Raw genomic sequence first — 18,335 nt, 5'->3', positions numbered from 1 at the left:
TGCAGTGCAAACCGAGCGTGCCTGCTCTCTGCAAGGCAGTGCACCGGTCGTCCAGCCGGCTCTTGCACTGAGTTTGACGCGCGGGCTCTGCATAAGATCGTGCTGTTATAGTACAGCCGTACGGGCTGTCAGAACCAGGCCGTCTTTTTGGCACCTGCTCCTTGGAGGATCTTCTAATAACTTCCACCGACTCCACAGTTAGGCGGTACCTTTATTAGGACCAATCATAATGCCACAAAGGTTGAGCAAGCTTTTGAGTCCTCCAAAACTCTTCATCGGGCTAGGCGGTATAAAAAAGCAGATTACCATCTTGCTGATGAAGAGTTGTGGAGAACTCGAAAGGTTATACCTCTTGTGACATTTTCGTTGGTCCTAATAAAGGTATTTCATAACTGTAAAGTTTGGATTGATTGATTGATTGATTTACCCATGGACCAGTTCGGCTCTTTTTTGTCGGCTTAATTTTCCTACTGATGGGCGATGTATATTGAAGAGATAGCCTTTCATCATATTGCAATGCAACTGCTCCCGAGCGGTTGATTCACCACTTTGCAACTCTGTGCATTGACATTGCTATATGCAGAGCGGCATATTTTTAATTGTTCGGAACATCAACATTTCCAGGCCAATCGATGCTATTTCTTCAACCCATGGGGCTAGTTGGATAAGAAGGGAAAGGCTGTAGGCAACCTTCTTCCAAGAGCCTCCCTGGATTGCAGCAGTCCAAAATTGCACATGGAGTTACATGTGTGGGATACGGTATGATTCCCACCCCCTATTCTGGTGCCTCCTTTGTGGTCGGGTAGGAGCAGGAAGAGTTCTCACGTACACAAACATAACACTTGGGGTTCCGCCCTCTTGTAGCTTCGGCTGTTGGGCGGTATAAAATGCAATAAATATAATAAATAAATAAATTGTAGGGTATTAGGGTCTCTACACATAGAACCCTCTTTAGGAAGGCCCTGAATCCGGGCCTCGTCTCCGAAAAAGGCTGGCCAGAGTCCCAAACGTTTGGAGCTGGGAAATGCACCTGTTCTGTTCTCTGTGGTCCAATTGGAGCGGAGGCGCTGCACGGTTTTGTTTTGAGGATACGGCGGGTGGCTTGGACTGCACGGCCTTCCGATCTCTCCTTCCTCCTCCGTGATTCTCCGCGATTCCCCCACCCCCAGCAAAGAAGGAGGGGAAAGCCAAAGGGTGACCCACGCGGCGCGGGGCTAGGACGCCCGAGGCAGGAGGAACCGCAGAGGAAGCCTAGGAAAGGGGGAGTGGAGAAATGAAGTTGAGGACGAGCGTGGAGGAGCGCCGGAGCAGATCATTTGGACTGAGAGAGGAAAAGGCGACCGATCAAGGTTAGACGAGAGTGCCCTCTCCCCCGCCCTCCCCGGTGTGTGTGTGTGTGTGTGTGTGTGTGTGTGTGAGTGTGAGAGAGAGAGAGAGAGAGAGAGAGAGAGAGGAGCAAACAAGCAAGTAGGAACTGTCCACCGTGGGAGAAAGAAAGAAAGATTTCCCCACATGTCCTATTCTTATCTCTTTATCAGAGGGAAGTGGATCTGTAGCGGCTTGAAAGGAAGAGGCTGGGATCCAATCGCCCCAGGGAGATCGGATCCACGGTGATGGTGAGAGGTGGGCCGAACTCCTGGGTTCTTCTCCGCGCGGGCAGCAGGAGGGCAGAGAGATCCTCGTGGTGGGAGAAGGTGGGGCCCCGGGTCCGGCTGCGTGCTTGGACAGCCCAGACGGAGGCGCCGAATGCTGCCCGTGGGACCCACGGCGGGATAGCATCCACGCCCGTGGGTGTGGGCACTGGAACCGCACCCGAACTGAACAGCTGCTTCCCGGCTCCAACTGCCCCCGGATGGGGAGGGGAAAACCTCGCCCAGGCGAGGCTTCAGCGGCCGCGCAGAGGGAGAGCGAGAGAGCGAGCAGGGGCAGGTAGATGAGGGCGAGAGGAAGGGGACCAGCCAGGGGACGGGAGAAGGGGGCACAAGAGATTCCTGCTGGCTGCGACGGTAGGCTTGGGACCGGCAGGGGATTGGAAAGGGGAGATGCTCCGAGGGCAGAGCATGCGGGACCCATGCTGTAATTGAGGAGCTCGGGCTCCTGGGTTCGGGGAAGGGACGTGGGGAGGGAAGCTGACGGCGAGCTCTGCTCCGGCTTAAGGTGTGCAAAGGGGCTGGGGCCCCGTGCGCTTGGAGGAAGGTGAATCAGGAAGACGCTCTGGTTCACTGTAGCGTTGCTATTCCTCTTCCGTCAGGGCACCTTGGTCTTTAACTGCGGTTTGACAGGCAGGAATTCAACAGATAATGGTTTCCCCCGTTGCTGCATCTCCACGATGGAGTATACTGCACCAGTTTAATTTCTGCCTTTCGCCCTGGAGTTACAGCCCAGGAATTCTGTCAGGGAAAAAGTTGGCAATCCTACTTTAAATGGTGTGTGTTTGTTTTGAGCTGGGCTCCATTTCCAGCTGTAGGAAGCGATTGCTGGGAGGGTGGGGGGTGCGCTTTTTGGTTCTGTCTAGCTGTGCCTCTTTTCCTCCCAACAACAGCCAACCTAGCCTGTGTTGCCTGATGGAGGAATGGCGTGGCCTTGAATCTGATGAATTCAGGGAGCTTCAGTCAGGAGCAGTGCTCGAATTATTGGCCACCATTTTTAGAAGATTATGGGGAAACCATAATCTGGCTCAATTTAGGCAGGGCGGGGGGCGTTTTTGGGTGAATTTCATTAAGGGGGCTCTTAGTGCGTTTGTTTGTTTAAAGCAGCCTTCCCCAAGTCCCATCTTCCCCAGTGAGCCCAGCCAACAGCCATGCTGGCTGGGAATGATGGGAGCTGCATTCCAACACATCAGGAGGACAGCAGTTTGGGGAAGGCTGTTTTAAAATATTTATAAGCGGTCTTCATGGCAGCTTCCAGAAAAATATTCAAATACAGTTATATACAGTTTCCCACCATCCTTTGAGTACTGGCCAGTCGGACGAGGCCACCTTTGGGAAAGGGTGATCTAGTTGCTTCCCCACCTCACCCCCCCCCCATTTCCTAACTTTCTCTTTTCCCCCCAGAGCGTTCACCCCCGTGCCTCCCTGACAGGGACATGAGGGAGAGGGTGCCATCCAGCCAAACTAGCGGGCAGCCCAGTATACACCCCAGTCAGAGCTCAGCATGGCTATAAGGAACCCTCGCCTGAATACTTGCCTGTTTACTGCCTGCCTGTGTCTTTGGAGAGGGTGAGTGAAAAGATATTTGGGGAGGGGGTGTGCAGGGAGAAGGAAGGCTGCTTTTCCTGAACGGGCTGCCCAAGAAGACCCAGTCCTTTGCAATCACTACCCCCTTGGGGGGATGGTGCAGGCCTGTTGTGATTATGAGGTGCTAGCAGCAGATGACTGTCCTGACGCGGAAGGGCATTTATCTGCCCAGTTGGCATTGTGCACGGTTCTCCATTACTACATCACCACCCCCATATAGCCAGCAATGTGCTCAGAACAACTTGTACAGCTGTAGCCTCCGACCAGTGAGCTCCCTCTGTCCCTGCTTTCGTGCTGGAGTGTTTATGTTCATAAGTGTGATTCCTGAATTTCCAGGACATCAGTGGGTCTCTAAGGGATACAATTGGGGGAAGTGGGAGGCAGGACTCCTAAGGCACATTTTTGAAGATGAGTTGGGATGAATTAATTGCCTTTCAGCACATTGTATATGCCCTTTCATATTCAGAATCGGGCTGGCTGAGGAGTGGGGTGTTGACTGGGTTCAGCTGCATGCTTATGGGTAGAGTGGGGATTGTTCATGATTAGGAATGATTTGGGTGGGCAGAAGGTAGATTGGGACCTACTGGTAGTTGCAGTTGATCGCCATGGATTTCTGACTGCTGGCTTTTGAACAATGGGAATAATATTCATTCATTCACACTCACACACACACACACACATGGCTACTGAAACTAAGAAAGTGTGGGAAGGAAACCAGGAATGACTTTTTGTGTGAATGGACTGTGAGCTCAGTTCTGGCTCTGAAAACATCCCCCTAGGCTGAGGTGCACTCAGAGGTGACCTGTTCCTTAATTCTAAGTCTAGATCCATCCCTCTTTCTGAGTCACTATTTTGTACTTGGCGGATCTTGTATTTTGTACTTGGTGGATATTGGGGATCTAGGAAAAAGAACACAACAGAATAGATCCTGGAAGCTTGGTCTACCCATCCCAGGTGTATGGAACCAAAGGTGGTAGTTACTCCAGTTTAATCCTCGGCCAGAGTTGTGCATTCTGTATTTTTAGATGCTAACCACCACTAAGGCTGATACACCTATATGTCTAAGATAGATGTCATAGTAGGGTTGCCCATAATTCAGGGGGCATTCGCATAACTGTTTGTTCCTCTCACCTATATTACAGGCCCTCCCCTGGCTTCTGTGTTAAAGGCAGAGAACAGGGATGAAACTGGGATGAGCAGCTGCTGACATTAAATTCTAAGCTGCCTTAGAAACACAGTGCATCCCTAAGGCAGGTGCTTTCCTGAGTCCTTCCCTCTTGTGTTTAACCTTTTTAACCTTGACGAGAAGGTAGAGCAGGGCCAGATCTACACCAAGCAGGATATGACACTTTGAAAACATTTTGAAAACTGCATATGGAGCGTGTCCTGGGCCCCAACAGTTGTCACTATTGTTATAAACCGTTTTAAAGCAGTAGCGTAGATCCTGCCCAAAGCTCAGTTGTGGGGCACCTGCTTTGCATGTGTTATAGATCCCTCCCAGGCTCAATCCATGTCATCTCCAATTGAAGGATGTTAGGCAGGAAGCCTGGGAAAGACCTTTGAGACCTTAGGGCGCTGCTGCCAGTCAGAATAATGGCAAGGTAGCTTCCTAGTTCTTAGGCTAGAAGAGAGACTGATAGAGTGTTTCATGGATTAAATAATGCTTTGGAAGTGGTGTGGGAGGTTCTGTTTTTGCATCTCTTCTGACCTTTAGGAACTAGGCATTCTTTAAGGCTAGAAGGGGAAAATAAGGGAGCTATATGTGCACTTGGTCACTTGCAGGCAAATTTGCACTCACCATAGATGACCAGGCATGTAAGTGGCTATGTACAAGATGGGGAGGATCTATCTTCTGGATACTAGCTGGGTGAATGACATATATCCCTGGGATGAGGACTTGTATGATTCCATTCCTCTGTGAGGCTCATGCTGATGGGCTTTCCCCCATCTTATGGGGACAGGTGCTTTGGGGATGCCTCACCTTCAAGAAGGGATAAGGCATTGTAGCCCTTAACTGGTTCATTGTGGCTTGCACTTTCATCAGAAGTATATATGAATAAGCTTTCACATAAACACACCAGCAGGTATACATCACCCTTCCTCTTTCTGGTGCCCTCCAGATGTGTGCGTCTGCCTCTCCCATAATTCCTAACCAATGCCCATGCTGCTTGGGAATTATGGGAGTTGTGATCCATCACATCTGGAGGGCACCAGGTTTGGGAAAGCTGATGTATACACACATGTTTACATAAGATGCCAGCGGCACCTGCCTCCTTGAAAGAGATGTCACTGGTGTGTTATGTAACTTGACACTGGTGTGTTATGTAACATGAGTGGAAGCTTTATATGTTCCCAAAGTAGCATATGAATAACCCAGCAGGGACAGCTGCCACACCACTACAGTAATATGTAAAGTGAACCTGAGATCTCTGAAGAAGGACGTCACAATGCAATCCTAAGCATGATGACTCATATGTAAGCCCCATAGAGTTCACTGGGGCTTACCCACAAACAGATGTTTATAGGATTGCAACTGAGAAGTAAATTCCACTGTGTTGATGGGGCTTACACCCAGGGAAATGGACATAGGGTTGCTGGTAAAAAAGGAAGAATTGATTCATGGGATCAAAAATTGTTCCTCTGTGCATGGTGAACCCCAAACACGTGTTCCAGCTGGCAAAATGGTCAGAAGAATCAATGGTCAGAAGAACTCTATCATGTTCTTTTCCCATATTTCCATTCGGAGTGTGAGAAGTATTCCCCCCACACCCACCCCGAGGATTTATCATGTGCCCTGAGGTGCTGGTTTGGACAAGTGAGAGGGCCCTAAAACAGATTTTTTTCTCCTGGAAAGTTCTTTCATGGGTGTGTTGCAAAAAAGACTTGCTGCTAATCTGGGGTACTTTACTTGGGGCAGCAAGGTGCTGGTGGTGCTGATGATAGAATTAATTGGGCCCTGTGTCAGTATGGAGGAATTGCTAGGCCAGTACATGTAATTGCCATGAGGATGTCCCATCTCCCTTGGGTGGTTGCTATGGCGGCCTTTCTCATCAGGAAACTTGGCTGTATTTCCTTTTCCCACATCAACATGTCTGTGTCTGCCACTGCCCGGGTTATTCCTGCTCCTCCCTCTGTTGCCAGAGAGACACCCTGCTTTTAGATCTGGGAGGGGCTCTCTCTTCTGTCATGGGAACATCCCCCTTCCCTCCAACCGCCCCCCACCCGCTTTCTTTGGGTGCTGAGCCGCAGGGTGATGCTTTTGATCTTCAACCTTGCTTTCATCTAGTGCCAGTGGGGGGCCAGGCAGGGAATTTCCCCCTGGAAACTCAGCCACCCAGGTGCACCGATATCCCCCTCAGGCAGTGGAGCTGGGCTGGACGGCCACAAGGGTTTTGTACAGCCCTGCATACGTGTATGAGAACATGCGTTCAGCCCAGCTCTTTGAGGGGAGTAGGGCTATGAGGATAGAAAAACATAGGACTCCTGAGTCCTAGTTGTCCTCTCCCCGCAGGTGAAAGTATATGGGAAGGACAGGGTTTTATAAAATTTGGCCAAGGTGGGGGGATAGGTACAGAGATGGTGATGCCCCAGTATTTCTTGTGGTGCCCTCCCCAGGTTCAGAAGCCCCTCCCTCTTTCAGTGCTCTCTCACCCTTTATTCCGGCAAAGAAATATTGATCTGAGCCCCAGTGCAGTTTCCTGCTGGATCAAGCTATTTGTTACATGATACGTTCTGTAATTGTCCAGTTTTTCAACCGATTGTAGCTGTTGTTGTTTTCCTAGCAACCACTAGTATGGTGTATTCCCTGTTCTGATGGACCGGTATAATTTTACCCGAGAAGTGTCCAGATCTCAAGTCAGAGTCTTTAACTCTGTTGAACTCTATTGTTCACTGCTGTCCGTTCCTGATCTGGGGTCAGGTGGTAGGTCGCATGTCAACTTTTGCCACCTTCTCTTACTGTGTCTTTGCTCCCAAAGTCACGGTCCCGTTTTGCTTCCTGTGTCCTCAAATAGGATCCTTGGCCATGACTTCCTAGGGCCAAAGGCGGTGGCGGAACCCGTCCTTACTCCCAACACCGTATGCATGACCCTCCCCTGGCTGAGCCGGCGCCAACTCGGGCTCTGCACGCGCAGCCCGGAAGCGACGGCCTCGGCTCTCCAGGGCGTCCACCTTGCCATCCATGAATGCCAGCACCAGCTGCAAGAGAGGCGTTGGGATTGCTCTGACCTGAGCAGTGGTGGCACCGTGCTTCTCAACAGCCCCATTCTGAAGAGAGGTGAGGAGGTTGTTGGGGAGGGTGCCGGCCCCGGGAATGACACTTTCCTTGTCTGTGATTGGGGTCTACAGGCAATAAAATTGATCCATCCCTTGCTAGGCTTGCTGCATCCCTCCCTCCCCTCCTCCTGTTGCCTCCCCATTTCGCTCCCTCTAATAGCAAACTTTGTGCCCTGTGCCGAAAGAAATGAAGCAAAAATGGGGTATCAGCATACTCAGGGAATCCTCGAGGTTTGAAGTTTTTAAAAAATGGTGTGTGTGTGTGTGTGTGTGTGTGTGTGTAAAAAATCCCAAAGGGGGAGAACAGCAACCTCCTCCCCAAACAGGCCAGTGTGTGTGTTAAATATTAGAGCCACAAAATGATGGAAAAGAAAGGTGGGAAACTGAACAGAGATATTGGTTTTGTCTCCTTGAGCCCTTAACAGCTCTGCAAGGGGAGGCAACGTGGTGCCCTTCAGATGTCTTAGACTACAACTCCCATAATCCCTGAGCATCAGTCTGACAGGAGTTGTAGTCCAAAACAGCTGGAGGACTTCTAGCTTATCTATCCTGGAGGAAGGAATGCTGGTGGCTGGAACCCTGAGAAAGAGCCCTCCTGATTTGGCAGGGGGATGGAATGTAGATATACTGCAACATTTTGTTGCAAGCCTCATGTCTAAATTTTGGTAGCAAAGCCCTCTCTTTTGTTTAAGTGACTCTTTAAAGCACATGTGTGTATGTATGTGTGTGTGTGTATATATATATATATCTACATCTCAGCAAGGTTTTCGTGCAGATCATCAGGCACTGAGTAGAGACTAGAACAGGACTGGCTAATGATTGGCTAGGGCAGTATCTTGTAAGGAGCAGCTGTTTTGCTGCAGCTTACAGGTGGGAGAGAGAGAGAGAACCTCAAGACCGGGTTGGGGGATCACGTTCCCTTGGTTCGTGAGCTTCTGCACCTTAGAAATAGAACTGAACAGTGTTTGGGGGAAAATATATTCTCATTTGCTTTAATAATTTAAATTTATATTCTCATCTGAACTAAAAACTATCCCACTTTTAGATGCTGTTCCATGTACAGATTGTAGGAAAATCATTGCATAAAGCAGCCTTTCCCAACCTGGCCCCCTCTAGCCATGTTGGACTACAATTCCCCCCATCCCCAGCAAGCATGGTTGGCTGGGATGATGGGATGTTGTCTTTCAACACACGTGGAGGACACCAGTTTAGCCACATCTGGCGTAAAGCACTGAATTGGCAATGTAACCCTTTGCCTTAGAACATGATTGACTAAACTCAAAATGTAGGGTTTTTGAAGAGGTACCTCAAAATCTAAAACTGGCATGTGAACAAGGGGTTGTTAGGCCCAGCCCATGGATCTCCAGTCCCAAATCTATTTCCCAAAGTGTCCACTTGTGCCAATCGGAGGATTTTTTTTTTAACCTTAATGGCCATGCAGGGGGCAATTTCAGCTGGGTTGGGAAAGTTTAACCCCCTCCCCACATGCTGCAGTGTGCCCTCCCCCCACTGCTCCCCCTTCTTGGCACTTAGAATAAATATTTCCATTAATTCCAATGGAAGTTTTTCCCCTAAGCTTAGCTGCCATGCAGAGCAGGGGGTTTAGGGATCACAGTTGGGGACAGAAGGGTGAGCTGTGACCCCACCACCCTCGAATCCCACCTCCACATGGCAATGAAACTTAGAAAAAGACCTTCCATTGATGCTAATGGAAAGATCACACACACACACACACCTTTTGGCAGTGCCCCTGCATGTGAAAATGGAGGGGAAGGCAAAGGAGTTGGCTCTTTTACTTGACAAGTTATAGGACAAAGCAGAATGGTTGAAGAAGGACGACAGGGCCCAAGGAGCTGGAGCTGCAGTTGAATTCCCAGACGGTGTATCATGAAATAATTGCCCCGAGAAATAAATGTGTTAGCTAATGAGAGTCTTGTTCGTAGCCAAAAGTACCTTCTCACAGAAGAGGTTGCCCCTGCATCACTGGCTCTTTCCATCCACTTTTGCTGTTTGGGGGCAATTCTGTTACATCTCTGAGCTGGGTGCAGTTGGATCGTCTGGTTACTTTCAGTGTGGAGACACAGGAATTCCCACTCTGGAGGGCTACCCTCTGCAGCTCTGCATGAGTCACGCCTTCCAAGCGTGGCGATATGCCAGATCACCGACAGGTAGAAAACATCAGGGGTGGATCTGGCTGGGTCTGAGGGCGCCAGGCTTGCAGAAGCCTCTTGTTACTTACCTTGTGCATTTCTTGTGACACACTAGCAGTGTTTTCTGGGTATGCACGTGTGCCCTGGCTGTAAAAGTGAAGGGTGCCTCCAATTTTAATGTCGAGAAGACAGAGAGAGAAAAGGTGCTGCAGCGATCAGACATTTGGCGGGACGCTGCGCTACAGGATTAATTTCCGGACCAACAGATGCCGTCTTTATTGTTCACCAATGAGGCCACAGGCTGAACAGTGGATGTGAGCTAGAAGCAGCCAGTGAATCCAGCGGTTTGGCCCTGGTTTTCTTGACATTCTTCCTAGTACTGGATTAAGAAAGGCAATTGGTAGTCATAGAAGATCACTTTTTCCTAAGCTACTTTTGGCTAAACCAGGGCTGGGAATATCCAGGGGTTGGAGGGTGCCCCCCACCACTTCTTCAAGCACAATTCTGCTTCCAAACAAGGCATATGTTCTCCACGATGTAAGGAAAGGTGGGGTATGAATGTGACAAACAAATATATAATAAATAAATCTGCCTTTTTTTACCACTGATGTATCAAATTTGGCAGCAGTGGTGTGTGTGTATTTGTGTGGGGTGTGTGTGTGTGTGTGTGTGTGTGTTGCCCACCCTTGGGCTAAACTGAGTGCTATGAATTCTCCCACCTGGCAAAACGTATGCCCAGCCAGGTATTCTGAGGTCAGGATGAACAATAGCTGCCCCTTAGGAATAAGAGCAGGCAGAGATGGGCAGGAACTGGTGAGAGCCAGTGTGGTGTAGTGGCTAAGATGTTGGACTGGGAGTCGTGAGATCCAGTTTCTAGTCCCTACTCAGCCATGGAAACTCAGTGGGTGACTTTGGGCCAGTCACAGAGGCCGTTGCTAGATGAGGCGTTAACGTGGTGTGAGGCCCGGTCTCCCTCCTGTGCATCCAGGGGTGCATTCCGGGGTGAGGCCGGGCTAAGACCTCGCTTGAACCGGCATAAGCGGATTCGCTTAAGGCCAGGGCTGCGGAAAGTCTAGCGACTTCCGTGGCTTTTCCCGGCTGCTTGCTTTGCGAGTAGCTGGGAGAAGCCACGGACTGGGCACAGTGCTCCATAGGACCGCTGTGCCCATCGGGCTGGGGGGGGGGGAATCATGGGGGGGGAGATGGGGGCCGGGGGAAAGACAGACCCAGCAGGAGGGGGGGGAGAAGAGCGGGCACGGGCATCGGGGACGGGGGACGGGGAGAGAAGAGCGGGCACGGGCCTGGCAAGCGGGGGGAGGATGGGTGAGCGAGTGGGCGGGGGGGCATCAGGCATTGTGGGGGGGCGGAATCAGGGGGAGCAGATGGCCCTTTATTTTTTAAAAAACCACTTACCTTCCCGGCGGTGCGCTCCTGCACACATGGCCCTTTAAGGGAGGGGGAATGGCGGACGCGACGGGGCTTCCCCTTGCCCAGTCGTGTCTTGACGTGTGGAAAAGGGCGACGGTGCGCGCTAGTTGCAGCGCGTCGTCGCCCCGACTCCTGGCCGGATTATCAGGTAGGTCTAGCAAGGCCCAGAGACTCAGCCCAACCTACCTCACAGGGTTGTTGTTGTGAGGATAACATGGAGAGGAGGAGGAGAGGAGGAGGATTACGTATGCCGCCTTGGGTTCCTTGGAGGAAAAAAGGCGGGATATAAATGAAATAAATAAATAACCTGTTTCCCAAGACCTACCTCAGAGCTGGTGCCAGGAGTTAGTATAGTTTGCCATTCCAGAGCCTTTCTGGCTAACCCCTAAACTCCTGCCACTGTCTGACAAGGTGAAGGAGCTCTAGCTGCCACCACCTCCCCCGCCCCAATCCAAAAGTGAACATTTGGCACTGCTAAGAAGGCCGGGGCTCCTTTAGTAGGCCCACTCGCCTCACTGCAGCACCACGCCACCAACTGCGGTGGTCCTTCCCCATCCACCACTGCACAGGGGGTGTTACCTGCTGCTCCTGGATTGCTCATTCCCGGGCCCAACACTTTTCCCTCAGGTGAGTTTACTGTTAAGCCTGACCTTGGAATAACTGTTTGGGCACAAATCCTCAGGGTAGGGATTTTTTGTAGCAGATGACTTGGCCCAAGCCAGGCTAGGGAAAGGGATCTTCCCCCGCTAACTGATTCCCTGGCTTGAGTTGGTCTTAAGAATGCCTTCCTTTCCCGGAGCAGCAATACCAGCTGCCCTTTGCCTCTATTCCGCAGCGGCTATGATCAGCCGCCCCCTTGGGGCAGGCAGGCAATTGGCAACAGGAAACAGCAGGCAATGGTGATTATGCCTGCTCAGTTTGCCTGTGTATGGAGGGGAAGGTAGCACCCAAGTTATGGGGGGGGGGGAGCTTGCTAAGCTGCTGCTGCCGCCGCACCCCCAATCCTCCATCCTTTTTTGCATGCACCAAGCCTGACTTTCTCCCCTGGAGTCTACCCCAGGCATCTTTCCCTGGTTGTATACACAGTAGCCAACACCTGACCCTGGAGGCAAGTTGGCAGAGAGCTCCGTTCGTTCTTTTCTTTTGTCGTAAGGATCTCTTTTATTCATATCGCTTTGAAGGAGCTGGTTCTAAATTTAAACCCAAGATCAAAGTAAGGCCCCAGGCAAAAGCCGGAGCAAGCTGCAACCCAAGCACCTGGGCTCTGAGTTGTGGCTTGATGTGTCAGGGTTTGGTGGGGCTCATCCCGTTTCTCAGGAATTGGGGCAGCATCCGACGGAGTAACGATGGGAAATACAGATCAATAACAAGGGCTTTGGCAGAGCAAGAAGCAAAGGAAATATGTAAAGTGAGACAGATGGATATCTGAAACCGGATGGTATCCTGATGAGACAGAGGGCTAATCTTTGTTACAAAATAAACAATTAAGGGCAGAAACCTATGGAAGCTTAGACAGAAATAAGTCCTAGAACTCCCAGCATTCCCTAGTTGGCATGGCTGGTTGGAGAATGCTGGGAGTTGAAGCACTTTTTTTCTGTCTATATATGCGTAGGATTGCACCTTATGAAACCACCAATATCACTTATCTGGTCATAACCACCAATATCACTTATCTGGTCATGATCTAAGACTGCAGTCCTATGCACTCTTAACATTCCCATTGAACTCAACAAAGCTTACTTCTGAGTAGACATAAATAGGATTGAACTATAAAAAAAATCATATCTATACCATGCACTGACTTAATAGTAATTGCCTCTCTTCAGGGAACCCTGGGAATTGTAGTTTTGTCGGGGGAAGGGGAGCTTATTGACAAAATACCCAATAAACTGGAGATGCTGCATGGGTTCTTTGTAGAAGCCATGACAATTAGCCCATGGCATAGATATAAGTTTGTTTAGGAATGTGGCTTTCAAGAGTCTACTCACCACCCTATTTAATTTGAAATTATTAGATATATTAAAGTGTGTCCAACCCACCCTGAAGGCTTGTGAAAGATCACAATATTTTGCAGACTTTTATTATTCAGTATTAAAAACCGATCATCAGCTTCTAAATGGCTAAAAACACTTATACACCCTCTTGCCCAGCCAAATCAGAAATCCTTTACGATGGCCTAAAAACACTCAAGGACCTTGGCACTCTGCCCAGGGAAGGGCACTCTTCCGTTATAGGGTAGTTGCTGACGTTCCATGTTGGCAGAGCCCAATGATATTACTAAGATGATGTTCTCATCTTGTGCATGGCTCTATATACACCGTAACATCACTGTACAAGGATGGAATGTGATTCTCTGCTTTCAGTCTTTGGGTTATTTTTATTTTTTTAAATGAACTTCCTAGTCATCAGCGCTGTGAAAACAGGGTCAGTGCTCTGTAGGAGATACCTAATGAAATTGCAGAAGCCAGACGGTGAGAGATTGAGCAGAATTCCAGCGGCTAAGGGAGGAACATAGATGCCTGGTTGCTCCTTCTCGTGAATAGCAGACACAGAGGCAACTATGCGCACAAATGCTCGATTGGATTTATATTAGCAGTTGCAGAATACCTCTATCCTTGACCTGAAACATGGGTGACCTTAGCCCTGATTTGGGTGTGTGTGGGGGTGTTTGTATTATTGCAGAGGAGACATGGCCCTGATTTCAGGATTCCCAGGAGATCACAATGGGAAACAAGAGATGAGTCAGTCCCTTAGCGACTGGACCAGCGTGTGTTCACGTTGAGGACACCCTGGACACTTGTTCCTTCTTGCAGACGCATCCTGGCTTGGTTATTTGAACTGTCTCCAGCTGTACCTCCAGCTCATCTTCTTCCCTCCTCTGTGTGTGTCTCCATAGGCTTCCGGGAAAGCGCCTTTGCCTTCTCCTTGCTGGCAGCTGGGGTAACTCATGCAGTGGCCACAGCTTGTAGCCTTGGGGAGCTGCAGAGCTGCGGCTGTGCCGGGCAAGGGAACGAGAACCAGAAGCTGAAGCTCAGCCAGCTGCAGACACTCAGCCGGGGCAAGGGCCTGCCCCCGATGCCGTCTTCACTGTGGGGGGAGCCTGGTCCCCAGGACACCTGGGAGTGGGGGGGCTGCAGTGCAGACTTTGACTATGCCCAGAAATTTGCCCGGCACTTTTTGGACCCTCGAGGAAAACCACGCGATGCTCACGCCCGGATGCAACTGCACAGCCACCGTGTAGGCAGGAAGGTAGGAGGCATCTCTGGGGCAGGGTTATGGGGCATGGGGATTTCAGGAGCAGTAGTAGCTGGCGTCACTAAAAGGGTGTGTGTGTCACATTCAGGGCTGCATCCTTGCAGATCTATACATGCTTTGGAGATAGCCGGATAGATCAATTTCATTTTCTCCAGTCTCTCATTTTTCTAGTCTTCAGTTCATTCTGTCCCGTTTCTGCATCAGTTTGAGTCTTTTAAAAGGGCTGCATGGATTTATGTTTTTTTGTATGCATTTCTTCTAACGTATGCCTACTTGTACACGTGCCTGCCTTGTATGTACTCTGCCTAATATATGCCTTTTTGTACACACTTCTGCCTAAAATATGCCTCGTTGCATGCACTTTCGCCTCACCACTTACAGATGTTTTTAAAATATAGTAAGCGCTATATAAATCTAGAACGTGAGGCTAGTACACACTCTTACGCACTCTAACTTGAAATCTTTTTGCTTGTAAGACAAAGCATGTCTCAAATTCTGACGGAAAGCTATATGCCTTGATTATCAAAAATTTGGAGGACATGTTTAGAGACTATTTCCACAACAACAACCAGTAAATATATCAGCATCCAAAATTGGGAATGTTCTTAAAATTCAGATCTGGAGGGCTTTTTTCCGGTGTGTTTATGTAAAGTCAATTTCAGTTTGAAGACTGTGCTTTTGGTATTCTTCCCAGGTTTGTTCTTGTTCTCCTTATCGACACTTTGTAGGCACTAGGGGGCTGTAGCGTGCAGGATCTTGGCATAGACATAAGATAAAGTGTAGAGTGACATACCCAGTGGACTTCCGATATTAAAGTGAAAACTACCATTGGTCATTACTTTCTGTGGGTGAAGTTAAGTAGGGTGACCATATGGAAAGGAGGACAGGGCTCCTGTATCTTTAACAGCTGTAGAGAAAAGGGAATTTCAGCAGGTGTCATTTGTATGCATGCAGCACCTGGTGGAATTCCGTCTTCATCACAACAGTTAAATCTGCAGGAGCCCTGGCTTCTTTTGTAACTGGTCAAGAGGGCAGGGCTCCTGCAGCATTAGCTGTTGTGATGAAGAGTGAATTTCACCAGGGGCTGAATACATACAAATGACACCTGCTGAAATTCCCTTTTCTCTAAAACTGTTAAAGATATAGGAGCCCTGTCCTTTCCATATGGTCACCCTAAGATAGGACCCTCACTCTATTTCCTACATATCTATGGTGAAAGATGAGAACATTGGTGCCAGACAAACTTCTCTGGGGAAAAGCCTCCACAATTGGGGGGAGGGGCTGCCACAGAAAAGACACACTACACTTATCTTGGCCCTCACATGTCCTAAAAGCTGTGTGCACAGTTCTTTTAGGACACAGTATGTACATATCTTAAAAGCTTGGCAATTTTTCTTAGGCTGCAGAAAGGTTACTTTGGGAGGTGGGTTTAGAGTTCAGAAAGACATACCAAAGATACACCCAACTTCGAATTCTCTGAAGAAAGATGAAGATTCCAATCAGCACATCTTATAGTGACAGGGTGATTCTCAATAGTGACCAAGTGTCTATGGTGACCGTATGAAAAGGAGGACAGAGTTCCTGTATCTTTAACTGTTGTTTTGAAAAAGGAATTTCAGCAGGTGTCATTTGTATATATGGAGAACCTGGGGAAATGCCCTCTTCATCACAACAGTTAAATGTGCAGGAGCTATACTAGAGTGACCAGACTTAAAAGAGGGCAGGGCACCTGCAGCTTTAACTGTTGTGATGAAGAGGAAATTTCACCAGGTTCGCCATATATACAAATGACCCCTGCTGAAATTCCCTTTTCAATACCACTGTTAAAGATACAGCAGCCCTGTCCTCCTTTTCATATGGTCACCCTAATTCAAGTGTCTCACCTGAGAGGTGTGCTCCTTTTGGGGGGCCCTCAACAAGAAGAACAGGACGGGGTTGCGTAAACAATTCCCTGCAGCAGGGAGTTCCAGCATTTCTCAGCAGCTAACACTTCCCTCTCCTCTCCTTTTTTACAGGCTGTGTCAGAGCTGGGCCAGCGAAGGTGTAAATGTCATGGCCCTTCGGGGAGCTGCCAATTCCGGACATGTTGGCTGGCAGTGCCTGATTTCCAGCATGTGGGTTCCAATTTGAAAGAGCGCATGGACAACGCCATACTCCTGCGGCCACACAATAGCAACTCGGGAGCCTTTCGGCCGCGGCTCCACCGTTCTCGCCTAGCCAAGAATCTCATCTTCTATGAACCCTCACCTGATTTTTGTGAGCCTGACCCAAGCCTGGGCTCCTCGGGCACCCATGGCCGCCCATGTGTCAAAGGCAGTGCACGGCCGGACGGCTGCGGCAGCCTGTGCTGTGGCCGTGGCCACAATGTGTTGCAGGAGGAGCATGCCCACCGTTGCCACTGCCGCTTCCACTGGTGCTGCCATGTGCAGTGCGAAGAGTGCCCTGCCACTGAGTGGGTGAGCGTCTGCAAATGAACAGGGGCAAGGCACTGCTCTCCAGAGACCTTGCGCTATGAGTCAAGTCCCCCAAGGGCCACACGTGCCCCAGCTGGGCTGCATGGCAAGGGCCCAACTGCAACGGTGGTCAGCAAGTGATAAGAGGAGTTTAGGGATGATGCCACCTGAAGGGTCACAGCCTCCTACGGGCCACGTGTTGTTGTTTTTTGTGGTTCTGCCACATGCCATGCAAGGCGCTTGCTGACTTGGTGTGATGACGGGGATGACTGGCTTGCCAAGTGGCACCGGGCTTCCAAGTGGAATTGGACAGCCCAGTTAGATTAGATGGAATCCTATGGCATTCTAGCCCAGTAATGGAAGTGCCCTGAAAAGTCCGTAGCCTTCGCCGGTCCTGTTTTCCCATGGTTGTGCTAGCTACCATGTGCCTGGTGTCTAGTTTGAGATTGAACTGCCATCTAGGAATTGAGAAGTGGGGAGGGGAGTAGGCATCAAATGCTGAAGGCTGTATGTCCCATAATGGTTTTGCTCTTCAAATATCTGTTGTTGGGAGGACCAGGTGGGTGGGTGGGTAGAAACAAAACAAAAACATTCATGGCAAAATCCTGGATTCTCCAGGACACAGGCTAGGACTGGGTGAAGCGGGGGCATCTAGCAAACAAGGACTTGCAACACTAAACCGTTGGCTGGAAAGTGGGATACGTGTGGTGCACACCACAGGTAGAAGAAGGTCAGACCTTCTTCTTAGGAGGCATTAAGAAAGGATAAGTTTCAAATGTTGTAGTTGTTTGGAACAGCAACAGCAGCTCTCTCTCTCTCTCGCTCTCTCTCTCTCGCTCTCTCACACACACACACACACACCTTCAAGAGATAGCAATATCACAAAATGGCACTGGGATGTTCTACTGCAAGTTTAATTTATTATTTTGCTATTTTATTGACCTGTGTTTGTAAAAGTAATTAACATTAGCTGGATCCATTCACTGGTCAATGTCCATTTGTTTCATAAACCTGTATGTGCACACATGTGTGCGTGCATGCACTTATTATTATTATTATTTTCATTATTTATTACATTTATATACCACCCCCTAGCTGAAGCTCTCTGGGCGGTTTACAAAAATTAAAACAGTGAACATTAAAAACAAATATACAAAATTTAAAACCATAAAAAAACTATCTATTTAAACAACTATTCTGGGGTCAGTTAAAAAACTCAGTATTTGCTGTTAAGTGCCTGGGAGAAAAGAAAAGTCTTGAACTGGCACTGAAAAGATAGCAATGTTGGTGCCAGGCAAGCCTCATCAGGATGATTGTTTCATAATTGGGGGGCCACCACTGAAAAGGCCCTCTCCCTTGTTGCCATCCTCCGAGCTTCCTTCGGAGTAGGCATCCAAAGGAGGGCCTTAGATGTTGAGCATAGTGTTTGGGTATGTTAATGTCGTGAGAGGCGGTCCATCAGGTATTGTGGTCCCAAGCTGTGTAAGGCTTTATAGATTAAAACCAGCACCTTGAATTGGGCTTGAAAATGTACAGGC

The 18,335-nt window shown here is 49.3% G+C and overlaps 1 protein-coding gene across 1 annotated transcript; it reads left to right on the top strand.

The window, feature by feature from the left end:
• The first annotated feature begins 1,275 nt into the window (after positions 1–1,275).
• Positions 1,276–17,354, top strand: WNT10B (Wnt family member 10B). The gene is made up of 5 exons (XM_063123136.1): positions 1,276–1,349; positions 3,054–3,218; positions 7,250–7,512; positions 13,986–14,338; positions 16,360–17,354. Exons 2-5 carry the CDS (start codon positions 3,154–3,156, stop codon positions 16,816–16,818), a joined length of 1,140 nt encoding a protein of 379 aa, XP_062979206.1. The 5' UTR covers positions 1,276–1,349; positions 3,054–3,153; the 3' UTR covers positions 16,819–17,354.
• The last annotated feature ends 981 nt before the right edge of the window (positions 17,355–18,335 follow it).

The sequence above is a fragment of the Elgaria multicarinata genome, chromosome 3 (assembly GCF_023053635.1).
Source record: "Elgaria multicarinata webbii isolate HBS135686 ecotype San Diego chromosome 3, rElgMul1.1.pri, whole genome shotgun sequence".
Classification (NCBI taxonomy): Eukaryota; Metazoa; Chordata; class Lepidosauria; order Squamata; family Anguidae; genus Elgaria; species Elgaria multicarinata.
This window is presented reverse-complemented; position numbering and strand designations above follow the sequence as displayed.